The following is a 24,728-nucleotide window of genomic DNA, read 5'->3' on the forward strand; positions in this document are numbered from 1 at the left end:
TACTCTCCTGCATACTATAAGGCAGAGAAGCATGACTAACTTCCCTGAAAGCTGGGACAGCGAAAGATCCCTATTATTCGGCCAGGCTAGAAATAGCTGAAAAACCACTTGCACATCCCAGAGCACCGAATATTTCAGCTCTGGAGGCTTTCCTTATCTTTACTCCTTTCAGCAAGGTTAAAACTGTTGGATGCTCCCCTATCGGCCTCCCCTCCATCCGATCATGACCCGCTGAGATAGCGAACCTGTAAACACCTACCATCCTGTAGGCGCAACCGTTGCTGAATCTCTCTGCCAAGAAGTTCAGTACGTGTACTAAAGGGGCCGAAACTGGATTAACACCGAAACCTGTGCAGTAGACGGACCAGCATTTCCACTTTCCACCATAGCTACTAATGGTGGAAGGCGCCCAGGAGTGTCTAATACAATCAGCAGTGAGTTGCGAAATGCCTTGCAGCTGCCATCGTTGCCTGAAACCCTGCAAGCCATCAGGCGCAGGGTGTCCCCCAGTACTAGAGGGTGAAGCTGTCTGCTCAGGCTCCGTAGGAGGTCCCTCCTGTGAGGAAGAATCCTTGGGAAATCCGTGGAAAGTTTCATCACTGCTGGAAACCACAGCTGGGACTTCCATATTGGTACTATCAGCACTACCTCTGCCTGCTCTCTGCGAACGTTCGCTAACACTCTGGTTAGCATGACGAACTGAGAGAACCCGTAGTGGACTGCTCCTGTCCACTGTTGCAGGAATGTATCTGTCTCCATTGCTCCCGGATCTATCTTCCAACTGAAGTTTTTGGGGGGTTGGGGGGTGTTGTGCCTGGAAGCAAATAGGTGGCTGTCTAGGGGCCCCCAGATTTCCTGAAGCCACGCAAAGATGTCTGGGAGTAGCCTCCAGTCGCTGGAGTCTACTAGATATCGAGAGTTCCAATCTGCTACTACATTTTTGGGCCCTTGGTAAATATTCCGCTGACACGGATATCCGCTGTTGCAGACAGTGTTGTCAAAAGTCTTTTACTAATTCAGTTAGCATCTTGGAGGAGGTTCCTCCTAGCTTGTTTATATAGCGAACGGACGAAATATTATCCATCTTGAGGATAACGCAGCAATTGACTCGGTCCCGTGTAAAGGCCCGCACAGTGAAGGAACCCACCAGGAGCTCTAAACAGTTTATGTGGAGGCGAAGCTTTTCCTCAGACCATTTCCCTCCTGTTTCTAGACTTCCGCACGGTGTGCAGTCATAATGTCGAAAAAATTTCGAATTACTAAAATGTCTAAAACATAATGTCAAAAAAAAAAATGTTGAATTAATTTTATTTGGTTTTTTTGGGTTCTGGAGTAAAAAAAAGGGGTAAAACAAAAAAAAATTACAAAAAAAGGGGGTTGGGCAGAACCCCCATTTCGAACAAAAAGCAACTAAAAAAAGAAATTCAACATTTTTTTTTCGACTTTATTTTTTAGACATTTTGACTTTTGACATTATTACATTCGACTTTGACTATAAACCCTTCCGCACTGCGCTCCCCAGCCGGCTCTGCTGGCGTCCGACTATCTTTCTAGGTCTGGGGTGTCCCCAAAGATTGCCCTGCCGTCAGGCCTCCATGTGCTGTAGCCACCAATGCAGCTCTGTAGGAGCAACCAGACGTGCTCACTGTGCTCAGAGAGACACAGCTCCACCTCACTGATGAGGCCCAACAAGGCTGAAACATGTATATGGTGTTGCTGTTGGTACTCTTGTTCAGAAGGGAATTGCCATAGCATTTCGGTGCTGTACTGCCCATATGGGCGGGACAGACTGATATGCAAATGGTTATTTCCCATCTGTAAAAGGTACAGTGAGCAAAAAGCAGATGGCTGTGAACTCTCAAAGTGGTTAATAACCACTGAACAGGTTATGCCGTGTTCTTTCGAGAAAGGGGCGCCTGCTACCTTTTTTGTAGCTCTGTAAGGGCTTCTTGATCTAGAGTAACAAACTGGTGGTAGTCTAGGCCCCCTCTGAGATGCCTGATCTTCAATCTCTGAAGAGCTCTGTAATGTAGCAGCCCCGGAAATATTGCTTGGTTTGAGGCCACGAGGAGACCCACTATCCGAGCTAGTTTGCGAAGCGAAATAACTCTCTTCGCTATCACCGCCCTCAGTTCTTTCTTTATGGCCTTTATTTTTTGCATTGGCAACTCGAGTGAGGCCTTACTGGTATATATAACGGACCCTAGAAACTCTATCCTCTGGGCAGGTTAAAGATCCGACTTCTCCACATTCTCCACATTCACCACAAAACCGAGGGAGGATGCTCGGTTGCATTCCTTTGAGGCCTTCTCCCGCAGGTTGGCGGCACTCTGACCTAAGCTAAAGATATCGTCTAGGTAGACAATGATTCTGATTCCTCTCTCTCGAATGGCTGCTGCCACTGGTCGCATAATCTTGAAGGCCCATGGTGCGGACGCTAGGCCGAAGGGGAGGCACGTGAACCTCCAGATCTCTATGCCCCACCGGAAACAAAGGTATCTCCGATGTACCACTGCTATGGGGATGGTAAGATACGCGGCTTTGAGGTTTAACCGGACGAGCCAGTCTCCCGTCCCGAGTAGGTCTTGAAGGTGTATCCCCTCCATCTTGAAGTGCTGGTACGTAATCCACTCGTTCAAGTTCATTACTCGTCTGACCTTCTCTCCCCTGTGCACTAGGAACATGTTGCTTAGGAAGTCCTGGTGCTCCTGCACTTCTTGCTCTATCGCTCCTTTGTCTCCTGTGTCTGCAAGACTGTGTAATTTGCTCCTCCAGGGGCATGAACATTGCTGGCGATTCTCGTGCTTGCGAGGGGTTGCCTACAAACTCTAGTCGCATCCCTGAAATCGCCTGCAGTACCCATGAGTCATTGGATAACTTGCGCCATGCATGCAAAAACAAGTGTCCTGCCCCCCATTTTCGGTACAAACACCTTCACGGTACTCACCGTCAGGTGTACTTTGTTGTCTGTAGGCGCCTCTCCCCCTTCCTTTCCTGGGAAAACTGGCTCTGCCAGGAAGAAGCTATCTTGACTGCTTTCCCAGTACTGTCCTGGGTCCTTGGGGTCTCCTATGTGCGCCTAAATGACTGGACGTATGACCCCTCTGCCGTCCTGTCCCTGCGAAAACCCATCCAGGGAATATTCTTTGAATGGAGCTCTGCGCCTTCTCATGGGCGGAATACGTTCTGACGAATTGTGCTATTTCCTTGGCGAAAGCATCTCCAAACATTAATCCTTATGGGCCCTCTCCTGCCTTGTACGAGGCTAGGCATTAGGAAACATCGGCTGTGGTTCCTGGTTGGGCAGGGAGAGGCTTTCCCAACCATTATGTAAGGCAATAAACCGCAAAGCTAAAAACACTTTCAGGACACCTTGCGCTATGCCCCAGAGTGATGGAGATCAGACAAGAAACATGATTACTTTAATGTCCCTGCTTCTTGAACTCAAAATAAAGTTAAAATTAATAATAAAAGCAAGGCTCAAAATTCAGAGCTGTGTGCAGAATTTCATGCACACAAGCGTTCAAAGAGAGGGGATCCCTAAATTGATGGGAGAACCCCTTGCTTTTATTATTAATTTTGAGTGTTAAGAACTCAACGAGCAGAGAAATGGTTGCAACGGTGAAATTTATATTCAGTGTCAAGTTAGCGCGCATTACCCATCCCACCCTGACATGAAACTGAAGGAAATCCAACCCCTGGGCTGTGAGGAGGAACCTCCTCCTCACATAGCCCGAGGGTTGGATTTCCAGTTTGTGCGATCGCTGCTTTGCTGCGATTGCACAAACTAAGGTTCTAAAAAGGACGAGGTATCCCATCCTCTGCACTGCAGATGTAGTGCTGAAGACGAGATACCTCATCCTTAACACTTAACATAATTTATTAAAACACTTTTTTTTTTTTTTTTAGATTTCATTCAGTTGTACATGTGGTCTGATGTAGTTATACATATGTCAGGTATCCCAAGGTAAGACAAGGTCACGCTGACCAACTATTATCTAAGAAGCTCAGATGTACAAACAAAAGGCTGCAGCCTAGTAAGTGGTAACTGAGCATGCCAAAACTAAACATCTTTTGGGTGGGACTATACAAACAATATAATCCCTAAAAAGGAGGTTTTGCAACATTATACACCCCAGAAACAGGATTGTCCACAAACCTCATAAATGGACCATATTTGCAGTACCTGGAATATCAGACCAACTTGAATTTTTGCTTTGCATCTTTAGATAGCATGCTACTTTATTTCTGAATTGTTTGTGTTGCTGGCAGAGGGATTGTGCAACAAAAAATTAGTAAAGAAGTTAGACTAATAATTTAACATGCAATTATAATGAATTTTTTTCTATGTTTAAAGGACCATGACTCAAAACGAATTACAAAAACCTAGACAATCAAGCATGGAGTTGAAGAAAAACATAGATATATGCATGCAATCATAGAGATATCAATTTCAAATGCTCATTCATTTTTCACTGTGGTAAAACAGAAGTTTTTAAATATTTGGAGATGTGATCAGGGACTCAATACTGGAAATATTGTCCAGCGTGTGACATAGCATGCTTTGGTTTGGTATCTTCTGATGGTTGATCTATAAAGCGATGATGTCCTTGCCAACGGAAGCACTTTAAGGGTCTAATTATGCAGGCTGGTATGCTGACACAGCATTTAAAGAATAAAGTACATTTCTGTCACATCATGTGTAAGAAAATAAACCAAAAATGGCATATGCACACACTCACGCGAACTAGGATCAAGTAAGTCATCGTAATTCTTTCCAAGAAAATACTGTTTAAACACTTACAATGCAATAATGAGTAAATGCTAATTAGAATAAAATCCTAGAGCAATACACAATGCATAACGTCAGAGATTCAACAATGGTCTGTTTTACAGTGATGCCTTCACTCTGGCAAACCAAATGCACGTGCCAAGAGTAGTTTGTTCATTGTGCTGAAATGGTCCACTGTTTTCCTTCTATAAAGTGCTGTAATGCCCCCTTGAAGACTGGGTTAGTGGAGCAGCAACAAATAAACAGTGATTGGTGTTTGCAGGATTTGGTGTCCAAGATGCTTCATGTTGATCCCCATCAAAGACTGACAGCTGTGCAGGTACTCAGACACCCTTGGATAGTTCTCTGTGACCAGTTGCCGCAGTACCAACTGAACAGGCAAGATGCTCCACATCTGGTGAAGGTAAATGTTCCATTTTATTTTTTTATTAGATGGATCACAATGACCTTTTATTTGTTCGATAGGCGTTTTCTATTGTTTCGATTTGTTTACTGGCATTTAGTCCATCCCTTTTAACTTCCATAGCGTGTAAAAATAATTGGTTGCCACACAAATGTGCTTAAATCATTTGCTGCACCTGTTGAGGGTGTGAAGGCTTTGTTGCCAAAAGATCTGTAATGATGAAGCAAATAGTGTAGCTCAGACTGCCACATGAACAAAATCTACTTTTGAGGTTTGCGAACAGCCCCTTGTGTGCCGAGAACCCCACAGTGATATCTGTCACAATAACTTTTCTTCAATGGATTGCATTCCCTCCCACATTCCTCATCTTGATAGTTATTCAGCAACAGCTGCTCAGAAATGTTTTCAACAGGGTGCCTAGTGCGTTTCGACATATTCTCTCGACTCCCTTGTGTTATGTCGCGACACTCCTTTACTCAGGACATGAGGTTGATCACCTTCTAAAGGGATGCACTACACACCCTTACATCAGTGCCTTTTTTCTGAACGCTAATCGGAACGGGGCTTGATGATTCGATCAAATTTGGCAATGCCACAATGTCTGGGCTTAAACAGTCTGTGTTCAAGCGCTACAAGGACTGCAACTCCAAGGTGTCCCTCACACACTATCTATGTGTGGTGTCTGTGTGCTGGGCACGATACGGAGCAATGTGGCTCCTGTCTGGCCATGAACCCCGGGGGCAGTGAAGGGAAACTCTCTGTAAAACTGGTGCTTGGTAGACCACCATAAAAATCTCTGGCAAAGTCAGTCTGAAAGTCCTTGAAGCATGGCATTGAGCGGCCTACGCCCTGGACTAATTGGGTGAAGGGTCAGGCATCATAAAAAATCCCCAAAACAGTCTCTCACATACCAAGTCACACAACTCTTCCTGATCCTCTTCGCACACAAAGCAGACACTTGTAAGTCCTACCCTGCAAAGGATGGGTCGAGGGTAGGAGTGGGAAGAGTTTAAAAGACAGATGGTACAGGTATTTGAGAAGGCAACGGCTGGTACGGCTTCGGCCTCTGTGCTGCTGGCAAACCCTGCTCTGACCATGCCCGTTCTGTCTGGCACAAAGGCAACCAGGGGAGGTCAAACCCCCTTGTGCTTTACCTTGAGGGGGAAATCCAGTGCCGATACTGTAGATGCTCACCTTTGGTCACACAGCCCCTCAACTGGTGGATTTTCCGGACGAAAGCCATGTGCAGGAATTGAGAACTGTGTTCTTGGACGTGATGCAGACTATCGTTGATGAGGAAGGCGACCCGATCCCTTTTGGGATAGAGCCACTCCTGGGCTTGGGTGGATCAGTGGTGGACCAAGCAGGTTTACTAGAGCTAGTAACGGCCTTCATGATGTGAGCGGACTAGACACATCCCTGGGTGTTTGGTTTCAACAGCCATACCCATGCGCACATCCTAACACTCAGTATAGCAAAGCAGTCAACGGTTGTTGTGGTGCTCAGGCTCGGTGCTCCATCGAAACTGTTGATGCAGTACGCCTTGAGAGAGGGCCTTGGCCTAGGACCACAGGGGGGCGAAAGTCTTACGGTTCAAGGCTGCCATTGCGGACCACATAATGCATCTTCGGCAGCATCCATGTTCGATGCTGGTGGTCGATGCAGAGTTAACAAAAAAAAGTATAAACCAGCTAGAGGCGACCTCCCATTCCTGATGGTGCATCTGGCGCCCCAGTAGGGCTCGTGGTGCAGGCTGCAACAGTTACCTCAAGGCCCTCAATAGCTAACCTCGCCCTGGATAGAGAGTTGAAGAAGGTAGATGCTTTAGCAAAAAAACGTCTTCACCTCAGGGAGCATGGCACTAAAAGCCATCAACTCCTCTTGTGCATCTGCAAAATACTCGCCCATTTTGTGGAACACCATCACGGAGGCAGCCAACCATTTCTCAGCAGGGGAAGTTGGGGACGGCTTGATGGATATTGTGCAGGGCTTGATGGATATTGTGCAGTGCGCTCTCCTATGCAGTTTGAGCGGGTGCCTTCCAACATCCAGGCACTTGGCTCCTGCACTTGCAGCATATACTGTTTGGATCGAAATCCACTGTAAAGATGGCCGCCGCCGTCCCTGGCTCGAATACTACCTTCTGGAGCATTGAGGAGCCACGAGACAACATCCAGTCTGCTGATAGTCTGATGCTCACAACAAATTGCAGACCCAGGCTGAGCTGGGAGGCAAAGCCGGGCCCTCCACAAAGGCCTGAGTCCAAGGTCTCTGTCCCTCCCTGCCTACCCTGGGCTGCCACCGATGTAGTGATGCCTATAGAATCTGTGCTACAGCTAACTGCACCCCACATCACCCCTGTATGGTCAGAGGCTCAAGACTCCTCCATTCATCCCGGTCAACAAGGTAAGACTCCAAGTAGCCCTCCCACCATGCACATGACCACCTTGGTGCTACCCCCTGTTGGTTCAGTCGCTTGTGATCACCTTGGGCACATACAAGCCCCAAGTTTTCTTTCCGCTCCCAATGGCCATTTGCCAAAACCTACTTACTTCCTAACCCCCCTCCTGATACCAGCTGCACACCCCAGCACCGACTCCCCCACCGCTAACATACTCGGGCCACCAGCCACAACGGCCTGCCTTCCCCTTACAGGCATTGCCAGCCCCGAAGAGGCAAATAACGCTGCCTGCTCCACTGCCCCCCCCCCTTGATTACCACGCAACAAGCACAACTGCTGCACCAGTCTGTAATCTGTTATGCCTCACGTACGAGCCGCGGGCTCCTTGCTCGCCCCCTCAATGACAGCAATCTCTATGAACTGCGCCATCATGTAACATTGGCTGCACGCTGGAACTCCATGGATCTCTCGCAGCTCTCTCCCACCTACTGCAACACCCTGCAACCGAACAATATCCTGTTACCCCACACCTCGCCTAACACCAAACCTAAAGCAAATTCCGTTTGCACATCACCCTTGCCTGCTACCTCTGTCTTGCAACCTCCTAATAATGATACATCTAGCTCACCAAGTCCTTATAAGCATAATGTCTACCACTGCTACAATGCCAATACTGTTTGTATGTTCAAATCTACTACATATCCTATGCTTAATGCAACTGTTGATGTCTTCCGCAATACCACTGTGGATCATTGTACTATTGAACACGTTCCTCAACATATTCCTCAGGCCAGTCAATCTTCCAAACATACTCTTGTTTGCCACAACTGTTCCTCCTGCTCATCCTCCTACCGAACTGTCCACTGCCACCCTGCCCCAGCGTCACAGCCCCACAGTCATTACACTACCCCCTGCACCCTTCCTTTGGCTGCCCGCCTTGACCTGGATTGGTTCTCCAACACCACACAGTAGCCAAAGAATTTCCTCCAAACAGCCTGCATCATCTACCAAAGCCACCAAACCCAGACCCCACACTCTCACAATTGCTTGACACCATGAGCACTTAGTACCTTGCCTGGGCCCAGCCCGGCTACACAGATTATGCTCCATATTATAGAGCCCCACTCCCAGCCCGAGACCAAACTCTTAACTATCTCCATCCCCCCCAGAGGAGCATCTGGCACCCTGCCTAGGCTCAGCATGTCTACACAGCTCCAGACTGCAGAGCCCCCTTGCCCCCCCACTTCAAAGAGACCAAACACAACGGCCCTGAGAATCCCAAACCCCCCATCTTACACCCTCTCCTCCCATTGCAACTGACCCCAACATCCCCTCACTGCCACTTCACCGAAATCCCTTGCATGCGCACTGGTCAATGCTCGCTCCATCTGTGCTCACACTTGACATCCACGACCTCTGGCTCGCTAACAACTTGGATCTACTAGCCATATCTGAAACTTGTCTACATGAAGCAGCAGGACCCCCCCCCCTATCACTTTCTCTACCCACCGGGTACTCCATCCTACGTGTTGACGACAAGACGGCCTAGGAGGAGGAGTTGCAATCCTCTCCAAATCCACCCTCCCCATCAGAGCCTCCCCCGTCCAGAGTCTACCAGGTTAGGAACTCCTACTGTCCAAGATTGAATCTTCTCCCCCAAACAACCATCAATATTCTACTCTACCGCTATCCCTCCCACACTGGCACTCCTGACACCAACATCCCCTACTCATTGCCCCCCCCCCCTACCCTCTCCTCAATCCGAATACCAAAATCATACTCCTAGGAGATTTCAATTTAAGCTTCAAAGACCCTGCTGACCAAAATGCCACCGCTCTCAAAGCAACCCTCGAAGGGATGCACTTCACACAATGAGTCCTCTCTCCCACCCTCAAAAGGATGAATCCTTGATTGGATACTCTCCTGCAACATACTCCTCCAAGTTACATCCATTGATCCCCTTCTCTGGTCAGATCACTCACTGATCTGCTTCACAGTAACCACCTCCAGCAAAACCACACCCATAATGTGGGTACCCCCGTATCACTGCCAGACACACCCGCAAACCCACAGCTGGGCAATAGCCCCTCTCGTGTCAGCACCAGACATCGCCACCCCCGAAATCATCCTAGCGGTGTACACCGCACTCGGCTAGCATGCTCCCCTTAAAACTACCTCCCGCAAAAAAAGAAACCCCCAGAACTGGTACACTTACAAACTAGCCTCCCTCTGCAAACAAAAATGCACCCTTGAACATCTTTGGAGGAAAAAACCTCACCTCCATCAACAAAGCTGCCTTCCATCACTCAGCCGGCACCTGCAAAACAGCCATCATTGCTACCAAAGCCAAGATCTACAACACTAGAATCACTGAAGCAAGCTCCAACGTTAAAGAGCTTTTCAAAATCCTTAGAGAGCTTGAAACCCCGGCCCGACCGATAATTTCCCCAAAAACAAAGTGTGGTGTTCTCTCATCCAATCAGCCCTTGTCACCAAAACTCAAAATCTTGGGGATAAAGCCATTCTCAAAAAATCCCACCTAACACCCGCAATGCTCATCCCCTGGGAAAGCACTATCCCTACCGCCACCAAGTCTCCACAGTTTCAGTTCTCTGCCGTCACGCCATCTGAAGTCTTCACCACCATTCCGCATCTGAAAGCCTCTAACTGTTCTGGAGACATATGCCCAGCTCACATTGTTAAAATGTGTGCAGAGCCCCTGGCTCCGACCATAGCCAGCTTCATTAATGCATCATTCAAATCCAATTCCATCAAAGAAGCCTGGGTCATGCCACGTCTGAAGAAACCCACCCTAGACCCCACCATCCTCACTAACTACCGCCCGATCACTGCAGTACCCTTATCTCCTCAAAATTCTGGACCACACTGCTTACTCGCAACTCCAACTATACCTTGAAAACTATAACCTACTAGGCACCCGCCACTCATGCTTACAGACTCAGACACAGCACTGAAACCGCCCTCCTTGATCTAAAGATCCAGCTTGACCACATCAGAGACAACTGGGAGCTTGCCATCCTCCTATTAGACCTCTCAGCAGCCTTTGATTTAGTGGATCATGCAATCCTCTGCCAACACCTCACCGCAACCTTGAACCTCTCCCCCGAAGCAACCTTATGGATCAAATCCTTATCTGGCAGATCCACTAGGGTCTTTGTGGGCACCGAAGCAGCTGACCACATCCCTGTCTCCCGTGGCGTCCCCCAAGGCTCCTGCTTCTCCCCCACACTGTACAATATGTACACCAAACCCCTCTTTGACCACCTGGATAGGCTTAACATTCCGTACACTAACTTCGCTGATACGCAGGTCCTTCTCAAAATCACCAGCAACCAGGAGTTAGACTTTACCAACATTAACAGTATCTACAGTATCATCCAGGCTTGGATGGCTACCCAGCATCTTTGCCTGAACGACGATAAAACAGAGCTTTTTATCGTGGGCTCTCCGCACCGCCTCAAACACCTCAATCCTGCTTTTTCCTCCTCCTGCATCGAAGGAAACATTATCCCAGTATCTGCCAACGTCAAAACGCTTGGCGTTTACCTTGATGCAGAACTAAACCTGCAGAAACATTTTAAAGCGATCACCTCCTCGGATGTTTACTCCACTAAACTTATCAACCTCTCCAGAAGATTCCTCAGCCCTAGTAACTGCCTCACCCCTACCTAGGGCCATCATGGGTAGTAAATTGGATTACTGCAATGCCATCTTAGCAGGTACTTCAACCAAAAATAACAAACTCCAACTGTAAAAAAATAACACACTGCGCGGTCTGGGGCCTGAAACGCTCAGAATCATCTCACCAATCCGACGGAGTGGTACACTGACTCCCCATCAAAGCATGTATCGAATTCAAGCTCCTTACTATCACCTACTGCTGTTAAACACCGCCCCCAACTTCACTAACCACATCTCAAAGAAACACACAATCTCTGCTCCTCCTCATCGGCCTTGTTCACACCCAGATACACCAGAAAGAGAGCTGGGGGCTCTAGCTTCACCATCATCGCACCTGCCCTCTCAAGCATATCCAAGATGAACCTTCCTCCTCGCTCTTCCGAAAGAAAGTAAAAACAACCTTGTTTAACAAATATATGTAACCCATGCCAGAACTATAACGTGCCTGTCTTGAAACGGCTACTTACCTACTTTGTACAGTTTTCTTAGAACCGTGATACCTCCGGGTCTTGTGCACTACTTATAAATGCAGTAAATAAAAATAAAATAAATTGTCTTTGAAGATAAGGAGATTGTTAGGTGCGACAGACTGGGTTGGACCCCATGAACTGCGTGGGTCATGCCATGGGCACATCAACCATGCTGGGCGGATCAACTGACCATAGGAGTACATAGTTTTCTCCAAACGTCCAAGCTAAACTCCTGGATCTGACCTTCGACGGGGAGCATTTGTTTTCCTCTATAGCTAATGAGTACCTCAAAGTTTAAAGATTCAAAGTTAACGCCAATATCATTGGGGCTAGCAATGCAACAGCAGCACGCAAAGCAGAATTTAGCTTTTGTATCAAGGTGACATTGCTACAGGCGCTACTCCACCTTCCCTAGAAGGGCGCAGCTTCCTTAGGCCAAGCAGGGACAGTGTAGGTTTCCACGGCTGGGGAGAGGCAGAGGAGCATCAAGGCTGATGACTGCTGCTGTCACGTCGACAGCACTTGTCTCAGAAACCCCTTTGAGATCCCAACCCCCCCCATGTTTCTCCAACTGGAGGGAGAGTTTCCAGGTTCTTAGGCAAATAGAGGGGGCTCACTTCCGACGTCTGGGTATTACAATTGGTCATGCTAGGCTGTTGCCTGCTATTTGTAAAGCAACCCTCGGACTGACCACCACCACCCTCTCCATATCTGGAATGGGAACTCCATAGTAAGCCCTGCTGTTGAAGGGAGCAGGGGGAGGAAGTGCCTCCGGAAGGGTTCAGGTTGGTACTCTGCTTCCTGGTTGCCAAGATTCTCCAGGCTCTACAGTTCCAGGGCTGGCTGGTGTCGCTGGACCTTCAGGATGCCTGTTTTCATGTGCCTATCTGCAGGAAGCACATGCAATTCTTGAGGTTCAACATCATCAGTTCAAGGTGCTCCCTTTTGGCTTGACATCTGCACCTAGGGATTTTACCAAGCTGATGGCAGTGGTGGCAGCCCATCTCAGGAGATTCAGCATCTTCATATTCCTGTACTTGGGCAACTGCCTGATCCAAGTTCTGTCCCGAAAGCAGGTTTTGAGGCGCCTTGAGAACGCTGGCTCCCTGCTACATGACTTGTGCTTCTCCCTGAATGTATTGAAAACTCAGGTTTCACCAGCACAGAAGCTGGAGACCCAGGAAGGTAGGTGTTTCCTCCCAAGGAGTGCGTCACCAGCGTGGCAAAGGTGGTCAGTCTTTTCCATATTTCCGGCAGTCTCCCAGCATCCTCTTGCCTGCGTCTGTGGGCCTAATGGTATCCTGTATCTTCCTAGTGCCACAGGGAAGGCTTTGGATGAGATCCCTGCAGCGGCTTCTCAGGAACCAATAGTTGTAGTACTCTGGTGGAATGTCCGATGTACTCTGTGTCGTAGCCTGTTGTCAACACCCTGGTTTGATGGAGTGACGGGACAAACTTGTTGGCAGGATAGCCATTCTGGGCACCATGGCCAAAAGCACAGGTACCCCCAGGCGCTTCACCGCAGAGTTGGGAGGGCTCATTGTTGCTTCTTCCGGGAGCAGGGGTCTGCGGCCCCTGCTCCCGGAAGAAGAAAGTTTGTCACAGCAATCTGCTGGAGTTGTGGGCAGTCAGACTGGCGCTGACAAAGATTGTGCCCTCCCTCCAGGGGAAACATGTCCTAGTTCTGGCAGACAATACAGTGACCATGCGCAACCTCAACAAGCAGGGAGGCATATTATCACTGCCCCTGAGCCGGGAGGACAAGAATAATGGTTCTGGATGCTGGTGAGCAACATTTCAGCCTCTGCAGCTCATCTGGCAGGGGTGGAGAATGGGCTGGCAGATGCTCTGAGTCGGCAGACCTCAGTCTCCCATGAGTGGGAGCTATGCCCAAAAGTCGTTGGTGAGATCTTCCCCTGGTGGGGCGTCCCAACAGTGGACCGGTTTACGACAAAGGAAAACACATCGTTCTGCTTGAGGGAATTTCCCGCCAGGGGGGTTTTGGGGGACTCCACTGCCAGGGGGACGTTGGGGGACTCCACTTTGCATTCCCACCATTACCTGTCTTCTCATGGGTTCTCACGAGGTTGAGGTGTTCAGGGCTCGCCTGATCACACTAGATTGGACGAGGACGACGTGGTACCCCGACCACCTGAAACTGGCCATGAGGTCAGACTACTTGTCGCAGTCTGGAGGCAAGGTGCTTCACCCAAACCCAGAACCTCTAAATCTGCATGTGTGGCTCTTGAGAGGCTAAGATACAGGCACTGGGACCTGGACAATGAGGTATTAGAGGTGGTGTTGGCTATGCACAGGTTGTCCACTAGGCCGCTGTACGCGTGCAAGTGGAGACAGTTCGTGGCATGGTATGTTGTGTTTGTTGGCCATGGCCAAATTAGGCCTACAAGTGGGTATGATGGATACCTGACGACCCTTTCTTTGTTTAAAAGGACACCAGAACAAGGTTTGTTTTTTCCATACCAGTGGTGGCCCAGTTCCTTAAGGGCCTTGTTAATTCCCTCCTTTGCATTTTGTAGTCCTTGATTGGGATTTGAACATGGTTCTTACTCCTTTAATGGCGGCTCTGTTTGACCCTTTATATTCCACTTACATTAGACTTCTCACATTGAAGACCGCTTTTCAATGGATTGCCTTTCTCCTGCAGATTCCTCATCAGCTAGCCCTTCCAGCGCCAGCTGCTCGGTAAACTTTTTGACAAGATTCATATTGCATCTCAACTTGGCCGTCGATCCGTCTTGACTTGATGCGCCAGTCGTCGTTGGGGAGATTTATCATTGTTATGCTTCATCCCCTCTCCTAGTGAGACCCCCAGCACTTTTTACTCAGCGTCTGAACCTTTTTCCTTATATCCTGAGTGAGTGGAGCCTTTTTCCACTAATTCATTTTTATGGGCGGTGTCTTTTGGAACTCTGTTCTGTGTTTTACCTTCACTATGAAGTCTACTTTACTCCACATATCTTTTAAGGCCTCTGTATTTTACTTTTGCAGCACACAGCTTCTTATGGGCATTGTTGCTGGGAAAAGAGAAGGTGTGGGCGAGCACTGCTGTGTTATTCAATTTGCTGTCATTATTTACAAGATTCCTTTTAGAGTTGATGGCGAACCTCAGAGACCCATTATATAATATACTGGTATGCAAAACTGGGGGAAAAAAGTATTTGAAAGTTTTTAATCAAACCTGGGGTCACCAATTATGTAGTAAAAACTACTGGTGAATTTTACTCCTTCATATAATTCTTACAGAACAGAAACCAAAGTTCCATGTGGTGAAAAGACATTTTTATAGTTAATCTTCATCTCGGTGAAGAAGCAGAATCCATACAAAGCCAATGCATTTCAGACCTGTTAAGTGGTCCTCCTTCGGGGCAAATTCTACAGAGTCAAAGGAAACAATATAGATACTTATTTAGATCAAGTTACAAAGTCGATTAGCTTGAAAGAAAAATAAAGCTAGCTGGCCCATGTATACCATACATAAGCCTCTCATGTATCTACACACAGTAAAGCGCAACATAATGTATACTAAGTACCTATTAATCTGTGTGATTTGAGCGCATTTCACGTGTTAATGCCTTGTACTTCAGTTTTAACTTCTTTTAACCGCACTTAGTTCCCATTCATAGGGTAAAACCAATTCTTCCCAATTGTTAACAATGTGTGCCAGGTGCCTTCCTTTCTGTAAAATATGTAATAAGGCAGTGTAAGTCCGATGTTGTGTTTACTTATTATGCATGTCTATTCTGCTTAATTTCCTGATTACAGTAAACAAGTAAAGCACAGTGTCCTACCGTATCCTGTAATAATGTCTTCCATCAGAGTTCTATCTCATCAGTATTTACGTGGTGCACATTATGGCGTCATCTAGCTCAGATTCCCTCTTGTGTTTATGGTAAATTAGACCCTGCTGATTTATAAATGTGTTGAGTTACTAACGTCCATGGAATGGAATAAACAATCGGAAAAGTGCTGTGTTCCCGTTATAAAATTCTTACCGTGACAGTGTAAAGTGCTCGCAGTCTATACAGCGCCCGCGTTGCCGTGAGCAAAGACCGAGCTGCAGTAAACCCACTCATAGTCATGGAGACGTTGTCAGGTGTGCGCTCTTATGTTCCGGAATGACACAACGCATTGTGTAATTAGTTGTCCAGGATACGGCTTTACCGTAATAGTACGTAAAGCACAGATACCAGATAGGTATGGTGTTACGGAGTCAGATGGAAAACTATAAGAATTGACACTGTGTCGATTCGAAAGAGGTACTAAGCCTAATGATAAGCAGGTGTTAAGGTGGATAAATATGCTACGTGATCGTATTGACCATCAAGGCAGTGTCTAACATTGTATTCAAGATAAAAGAAGTATCTACCGTCGTAGCCAGTCTGTGACCACCGTCCCGCCTTGCAGTCAGGAGTGTAGAGCTAAAGTGTGATCGACAACGTCTGATGTGCAATGCAGACATAACGTCCTATATGTTGTAATGAGTGTTCCATAAACAGTCTTATATCTCAAATGAAATCAAGTAATGTGTAATATCGGACCATTGGATAAAAGAATGCATCCTTACTGTTGGTTACTGCCCCATGTCAGAACTCGGTATATAGTATTATAGATATGATCACCAATGGTTATGACCAAGTCCAAAGCTGTACAAAGAAAAGTAAAATTTAAAACTGGTAAACTGGTGGCAACTCTTCCAAATCATTCCAGGGCATCCTATCTCCTGGTAACTGTCCCATGCGTGAGCATGGTATATAATGTAATGGCTAAAGATAGCTATAGGGTTCGAGCAGGTCCATACTGAACCGAGAGATAAAAATATTAGGATAATAGAAGTGGATCAAATTAGAGTTTCCGTCACAAAATTAATAGAGGACGTAAGCGTAGCTTACTTGTGAAGCTCAGTATTAATAGACATTAGTATGGTGAGAATCTTATGTCGGCATCAAGTGTACTGTGTATCTTTTGTACCGTGTTTTTTAATTGATGTATATGCATGTGTGGGAAAGGAAAAAGATACATTGAAACACCCGATATTGTTGGTGACATGCAAATCATGGATACAGACAATACCGTGCTAATGGGGTTCTTCTGGGCTGCTGGTATCTACATTATAATTCTTGAAGACATTTACATCCTGCAAGAATTCGGTGAGGTTCATTGTCCGGCACATGATGTGTCAAGTGCAGGAGTACAGATCTAGTTATAAAAGAGAAGGAACTGTTTCGACAATACTCTGGTTTTTACACTCTAGCAAAATCTAAATTGTTCATTTATCTGCACAACCATATGGTCCTTTGTAGTTCATAGAAAACAGTGTAGGTCCAATTCCTCATTTAGACCGCGGGGGGATACTGTGTCAAGTCTTTCGATCCAGTATGCTTCGCTCTGTTCAAGTTTCTTTTAAATACTGGTTCTTAAATTAGTGTTTCACACCACTTCCAGGATCTGAAATCTTATTTGTGCCACTTGGTGCTTAGCCTGATGAAAGTGCTTTGCAACTGGTGAGTGTTGGTTGTGAGTCCTTATGTTTGATTTATGTTAGTTCCATCTTAGACGAGCTTTTCTGCTTGTTTGTCCAATATACAATAAACCACACGGACATTTGATGCAGTATATTACTCCTTGTGATATACAGGTTGCATACTCTTTGATTCTTAGTTTTTTTCACCAGTTCTGGGGTGTGTCACTGCGTTTCCTTTTATATTGTTGCAATTGCTGCATGACATGCATGGAAAGGTTCCTTTTTTCGGTTTTGGTCTTGTGGTTGCTTTAGGTTTTGTCTTCACCAGCAAATCTCTTAAATTGCTGCGCCGTTGGTTAGCAAATATGGGTTTATCTTGGAACAAATTCTGAAATTTGTCATCGCAGGTTAATAAGGGCTGATGTTTAAGTATGATCTTTTTGTTTCTTGTTGTCTCTACGCTGTACTGACTCACAAAAACCAATCGATTTTCAACTGTAGTGGTGCTTTTTGGAGTCAACAGGCTGGTTCACAGGCTGGTTATGTTATGGGATGATGCTTTCTCGGATGCTATACAGAGTTCATCATCCTTATATCCCCTGCCCTTGAATTTGTGTAGCATCTTTCCTCTCTTGTTCAAACTTGTAGTCAGTGTTGGTGATCCTTTTTATGCATAGCAATTGGCTATATAGCAAGCTTTTGATGGTGGCTGGAAGCTCATCTTGTCTAAAAGATTTTCTGTCTGTAGGTTTATAGTATACATTTGTGTCAAACAGTGTTGAATTAGGGGTTACTAGAACGTCTAGAAAATGAACACTTGGTTGACCGATTTCGTATGTGAGTTGAATCTTATGGTCAATCATATTTATTTATACATGGCACAAATGAGTTGAGTGTTTGTGTGTCGCTTCAGACCAAGAAGATATCTATGTATCTTCCCCAATGTTTGTACTGATTCCAGACTGGATGTTAGATAATGTGATGTTCCTCAAATTTCAACATGAATGAATTCGCATATGCTGGTGCCATGGTTGCCCCCATGGCAATGCCGCTCATTTGTAGGTAGGACTGCTCATATTGAAAATATGCATGTTGTGCGATGAATTCCAGTAATACCATGATCCATTCCTTGGATGCTCCTACTTCTTCCTCTTGTAAGGAAGCACTCAACACATCAGCAGCAACTTTGCCCATTAGTACAGACCCCACAGGGTCAAATTACACTTTTCAAACACTCCCGTTTCCTAATCATACCAAATACTCCTACTTCCCGTCCCCTTTCCTCCATACTGCATGGGCGTCCCTCACTAGGGACAGGAGACAGAACCTTTTTCACCAGAAAAAAACCTTCTTCCCCTTTAAATTTAGAGCCGCCCAGGGGTGCAGCCCTAGGAGCATGTGCTCCCCTGAATTTGCTCAATGGCACCACTCCCCAGTCCCTTTTCTACGTCGACGGGAATGGACCGCTTTCACCGGCGCTCCTGGGTTTGGCCTCGTAATTCCATGCGCTCTTCCCTGGATACTTTCTTCTGTCTTGTTTTTTGGTCTTAATCAGGTACTTGGTTCTCTGGCGCCATGCTCCTCCCCGGCGCATGTCAACATCAGCGGGCTTCAGCAGGTGTCCAGCCTGCAAAGGGCTCTTCCCTACGTCCAACCCCCACGTTCTTTGCCTCCGCTGCCTTGACACTGATCACGGCTAGGAGGGTTGTACCGCGTTTGACGCCCTTATACTGTGCGCTCTGAAGAATAGGTTAGCTCAGTGGAGGGAGCTCTTCGAGAAGTCGCTTCCAGAGGACTTGAAGGACTTTGTCAGACACAGGTCAAGGCCCAAGGTAGGGCCGCTTTTTTCCATCACACCCCGCAAGGGCGGCTCCTTAGCAAGGAAACGTCTGAGCGGGAGGAACCAGTCAGGTTCTCACACCAACACAGCTACCGAGGCTACTTCAGCTACTGGCCGCCAGGCCAAGGGAGGGTCATTAAATCCTTCCGGGGCCTGAGCTGAGGGACAGCAAGGTTATTTTACCAGGTGTTCACCCGAGGGACTACGCCCTAGTAACGGACAGATGTCTGAGGCGGCGCCTGTATGCAGCACTATCGGCGATTCAGCTGAGGGCTGCGCGTCTACCAGGCCCCGTCCTGAGGTGCAGGGTAGGTCGCATGCTCCACTGCCAAGAGTCCTGGAGGAGGCTGGGCCCAGCGAGACAAGCACCATGACTTTGGCACGTGTCATGCAGCCCGACAAAATGGCTGCAGCGCACACAAGATGGCCTCTCATCCGATACTGCCCGTGTTGCAGAGCAGGTGGAAGAACGAGTTTCAAGGTGGGACTGGTCTCAACCAAGTAAGTGGCCTACAGCTTATCCATCAGCGTCGCAGGGCAGATTTATCCCGCAACCAGTGAGTCAGAGTATGCATAGGCCCCAGCAGCCACCCGCTACTCCATCAATACCACCTGCCACCCCACCATCCTGTGAGGACAGGTTTTTTGAAAAGTTTCTCATGCTCATGAGGTCTCCTCAGATGAGGTCCATCCTTCGGGATCTGGTCAGGGACATGCTCCCGCTGGTCCCACCGCTGTCGCCTATAATCATCATTTCCATGGCTCCAGCGTCTCAAACCCCCGTTCAGCCCCTGCTGCCCACGCTGGGTCCATTCCATTCCGGCTTACCTGCCTCCCACAGTTCAGGCGATTCCACAGCAGCCATTGGCTCTGGTTCCTACATTGCAGCCTTCGGCGCACAGCACTCCTCCAACCAGACCGGACCAGCCAGACACCCTGGTGGACACAGACGAGGAGGACCCGGACACGCCATCCTCAGCCAAGGCCTTCAATGAGCGGCTCTCGGGTTTGGCCAAATACTTTGGGCTTCCGCCAACCCGAGGTGGAACAACCAGAGGCGGGGGTCCTGGCCGAGGTCCTCACTCTACGCCCCGCAGCTAGAAAGGGGATCCCGATGCAGAAGGATGTTGTCGCCTTGGCCAAAAAGGGATGGCTTAAACCCCATTCGGCCCAGCCTGTCAATCGGCGCCTCAATGCAAGTATAGGCAATTGGAGGGGGAGCCACTCTTGCTGTTGGCACACCCTCAACCGCACTCTTCAGTGATCGCTGCAGCGTCACTCTGCTCCAAGCCTCAGTCGTCCTCGGCCACCTTGTCCTCGCACCTTCTAGGCAAGGAGAAGATCGTGGAGGCTTATGGAAAGGTTTTTTCCAACACCTCAGTGCACCTTTGTCAATCCAACGCGGATGCCATGCTGGCAGCCGTTAATCAGAGGCTTTGGTGGGAAATAGCTGACTATCTTCCAGAACTTCCGGTGCAGATCCAGGCACGTTTCAAGGCGGGGCTGGCAGAAGCTAAAACGGTGGCTCAGGACATCATGGAGTCCAATGTGGTGCACATCGAGACTTCAGGCCGTGCCATCTGCGTCGCCATGGACATGAAAAGGATGGCCTGGCTACGGGCTACCAAGTTCAACATGGACGTCCAGGAAAGCATATTGGACCTTCCATTTGAAGGTGGCGACCTATTTCATTCCACCACCGATGAGGAGCTAGATAAGAAGAAAAACAGTTCCCAAACTGCAAACTCTTCATCTATCCTCACGAAGGCCACGCCCAAGGCTTACACCCAGTCGCATCAACGCTCCGCAAGGGGTGGGCCTTTGGTGGTTTACGGGGCTTCCAGGAACAGAGGTTGAGACAGCCTGACAGTTCTCTGAGTCAGCACCTGTGCAAACTGCAGAAGGGAGGGGGGGGGCTTCTTTCAGTCCCCCTCGCCCCCCTCCGCCTCAGCCTCAGAGGGAAAGAAGGCATGACATGCCCCTTCGGATTCACATGTCTCCGGTGGGGGGGCAGGCTTTCCCTTCATGCAGTTTCTTGGTGTCAGAAGTTCACGGATCCCTGGATCCTATCTGTAGGGTCCACGGGTTACCGCCTACTGATTCCTCCCTCTCCTCTTACAGATTGGGACATCAACTCTGTTGGAGGAAATTCGTTAGCAAGTAGAGAGCCGGGCATTGGAGGAAGTCCCAGCCTCTGAGTGAGGCTTGGACTTCTACTACAGGATTTTCGCCATACAAAAGAAGAACCAGGCTGGCCTGAGAGTTGTTTTGGACCAGACCTTTCCACCCTGAACCTCTCCCTCCCTCTTCAAAAATTCAAGATGGTTACACCAGCGCTTATTGCGGAGACACTGTGCAGGGGAGACTGGATGTGCTCCCTAGACCTAAAGGATGCATATTTACACGTCCCAATTTGTCATTCTCATCAGTCCTTTCTACGTTTCAGGATCATGAGCTTTCATTTCCAATATAAGGTTCTACCCTTTGGCCTCAACTCAGCCCGCAGGGTCTTTACCAGACTTATGAATGCATTGGCAGCCCTTCTCAGGGCCAAAGGTCACCATGTCTACCTGTACCTGGATGACTGGCTTTTCAGGGCGAGATCCCCGGAGGTTCACCACACTTTCTCCGCCCTTATGTTCACTCCATGAACTGGGATTTTCTATCAATCGCAAGAAGTCTCAGCTGCAGCTTACACAGAGCCTGACTTTTCTGGGCCTCATCTGGGACATGAGCTCCGGGAGGGTTTTTCCCTCGGAGGACAAGATAACAGCCACCAAGAGGGCCACAGGTCATTTTCTCAGCAGAGAGCTGACCTCAGCCTGGTGGTACCAGCAACTGAGTATCATGCAGCATTCCTTCTGGCGGTACCTCACATGAGGCTCAAGATGAGGAGATTACAGCTGTACTTTGCAGCCTCATGGAATCAGGCGCGGGGCTCCCAAGCGGAGCTCGTCAGAATTCCTCCCTTTCTGCACCAGGGCCTTTTCTGGTGGTCCACGGACTGCAACCTGCGGACAGGCAGGCCCTTCCGGCAAGCAGCACCGCAAGTGACCATCACCACAGATTCCTCCCTGGAAGGCTGGGGCGCTACACTGGACAACCACAGCGTCCATGGAGTCTGGTACCTCCAGCAACAGGAGGCCCATATCGACTGGCAGGAGTTGAATGCTATCTGGCTCGCTCTCAAGGCTTTCCTGACGCTTATCTGTGGCAAGGTGGTCCACATTCAGACGGACAACTCCACCAGCATATATTGTATCAACAAGCAGGGTGACACCAGGCCCCCCTCCCCCCCCCCCCCCCCCAATCCCGCTGTGCAGGCTAGTGGTCAGCATGTGGGAGTGGGCCCTGGAGAACAAGATCTAGTTGAGTGCAATCCACCTCCCGGGGGAGTCGAACCTGGAGGCGGACAGGCTCAGCAGACTGTGAGCGGACAATTACGAATGGCAATTGAATGATCCTGTCCTGCTGGGGATCTTCAGCAGATGGGGGCATCCTTAGGTGGATCTCTTTGCCACCTCGTACAACAAGAAGTGCCTGCAGTTCGCGTTTTGGGAGGGCCCCGGCCCCCTGGGCAACGCCTTCCAGATACAGTGGAGCAGCATGACAGCCTATGCATTTCCTCCTACTCCTCTGGTCCACAGGGTGATCTGCAAGATGAGAGAATCCTGTCGCCTCTGTGGTGGCCGGCGAGACCAGGGTTCTTGGAGCTGCCCAGCCTCTCAGACAGGCCTCCCATTCACCTGCCATTGGGCTCAGATCACCTTCTCTCACCGCAGGGGGCAGGGTCATCCACGCCACCCCGCAGAAGTTGGCCCTCACAGCATGGTTCCTGAGCAGGTCACGCTAAAGCATCTGGTGCTGTCACAGGCTAATCTAGACATCATTCAGGGTGCTAGGAGTGATGCTACTAGGAGCCAGTACAAAAGTAAATGGACTAGGATTTGCCACTGGCAGAACTCGAAGGAGATTCATCTGCTTACTTGCACATTGGACGATGTGCTATCCTTCTCTGCACACCTTGTATACTCAGGAGTGCAAATAGACACATGCCTGGCGGTCATGGGAGCCTACCGGAACTTATAAGAGGAAGTCTTCTCTTCCTCCAAGGCGGTGGTTAAGTGACATCGGGCGGGCCTCACCAGGCTCTACCCGTCCATAAAAAAAACACACCCTATGTGAGACCTCAATGTAGTGTTGGGCGCCCTGGTGCACAAACCCTTCGAACCAGTGGCATCCGCGGACATCAGACTGGTCACCATTAAGACAGCTCTCTTGGTGGGTCTTACGTCGGCTTGCAGAGTTGGCGAAATCCAAGACCTAGTGGCATCAGAAACATACACTACCTTCCACAGAGATAAGGTGGTCCTGAGAACGCATCCAGCGTTCTTCCCCTAGGTAGTCTCTTCTTTCCATCTAAATGAGGAGATAGTCTTACCTACTTTCTTTGCAGAGCCTAAGGACGATGCTCCTGCACTGTCTCGATGTCGGGCGTGCTCTGAAATTTTATCTGGACAGGACCAAGAGCTTCCGCAAGTTGGATGCCCTTTGTCACCTTCGAGGGATCAAGGCCGTTTCCCTAGTTGAGAGGACTACAGGGGCTAACGTTTCCATGTAATTCCCAGAGGGAATCTTCTTTTCTGCCTATCGGGAAGACCCCTGTGAAACCCCAGCAGGAGAAACGGGGGGGGGGGGGCGGCACAGTAGCCATAACTGACACGGATACCACCTCTGAGGATGAGTTGGTGAGCGTCCAAAGAATCCTGGACAAGAAGTTTGAGGAATCCAGAGCCCACGGGAAGGATCCCGACGAGGCTGACGAGGAGAGCAACGGGGGGGGCGACGAGGAAGATGGGGCCGTGGAGGACCCCAGGCCCCAAACGTCTGTCCCGTTGCAGCCGGTGCCTATCCTTATTTCCATACAGACCCTGTGCACGGAGCTAAGGTCAAGGATGCCCTTACCCCCCACCTCGGGGAGCCCACCTAACAAGCGGAGAAGAGTCCATCCTCCTCCCCCCCCCCCCCCCCAATCCCCTCCTCCGAGGGATGAGACGGGAACGGCGACGACGGGGACGGATGACGGTGGCGACGACGGAATGGACCTTCCCTCACCACCTCCTCGGGCCCTCCCCTCTTCCCCCCTCCCTGATGAAATTGGCTCCTTCCACGCCATGATCGCCAGGGCATCGGAGCTCTTCCAGCTCTTCTCCGAAGAACAGAAAAAGGAAGGTTTTCTCTACCAATGGCAGGAGGCCAAGAGAAAGACTGTCCTCTCAGTCCCGTTACTAGACGACATCTGGGACGAGGGGCCTGCGCTCCTGAAGAACCCGGACTCCGCCTTTATGTGCCTCAGGGCACAGCCTTCCCCGGATTCAGTGGTCTCTGCGGCGGCCAAGAAGAAAGCGGCGGGGGCGACAGCTTCAACTTCAACATCCCCGCCGGACGGCGAGGGGAAGAAACTGGACGCCATGGGGCGACAGGTCATCTCGTCGGCGGCGATGACGATTAAAGCGGCAAACGCCCTCGCTCCCTTGCTGGACTTCCTCCCGGATGACAAGAGGGCTGAGGCCCTGGAAATCCTACAGGAAGGCGATGTGGCGTCTGACCACGCCATTACGGTGGCCATGGACATCGC

The 24,728-nt window shown here is 49.0% G+C and overlaps 1 protein-coding gene across 3 annotated transcripts in view; it reads left to right on the forward strand.

Moving 5' to 3' along the window:
* Nucleotides 1-24,728, forward strand: part of RPS6KA3 (ribosomal protein S6 kinase A3) — a 1,283,345-nt gene that overhangs the window by 1,206,389 nt on the left and 52,228 nt on the right. For all 3 annotated transcript variants that reach the window (XM_069637077.1, XM_069637076.1, XM_069637078.1), the window contains exon 21: nt 5,055-5,195. In XM_069637077.1, coding sequence (XP_069493178.1) covers nt 5,055-5,195 — 141 coding nt within the window. The remainder of the gene's footprint in view (nt 1-5,054; nt 5,196-24,728) is intronic.

This window comes from Ambystoma mexicanum, chromosome 7p (assembly GCF_040938575.1).
Source record: "Ambystoma mexicanum isolate Mex_15411 chromosome 7p, UKY_AmexF1_1, whole genome shotgun sequence".
In the NCBI taxonomy this organism is placed as follows: domain Eukaryota; kingdom Metazoa; phylum Chordata; class Amphibia; order Caudata; family Ambystomatidae; genus Ambystoma; species Ambystoma mexicanum.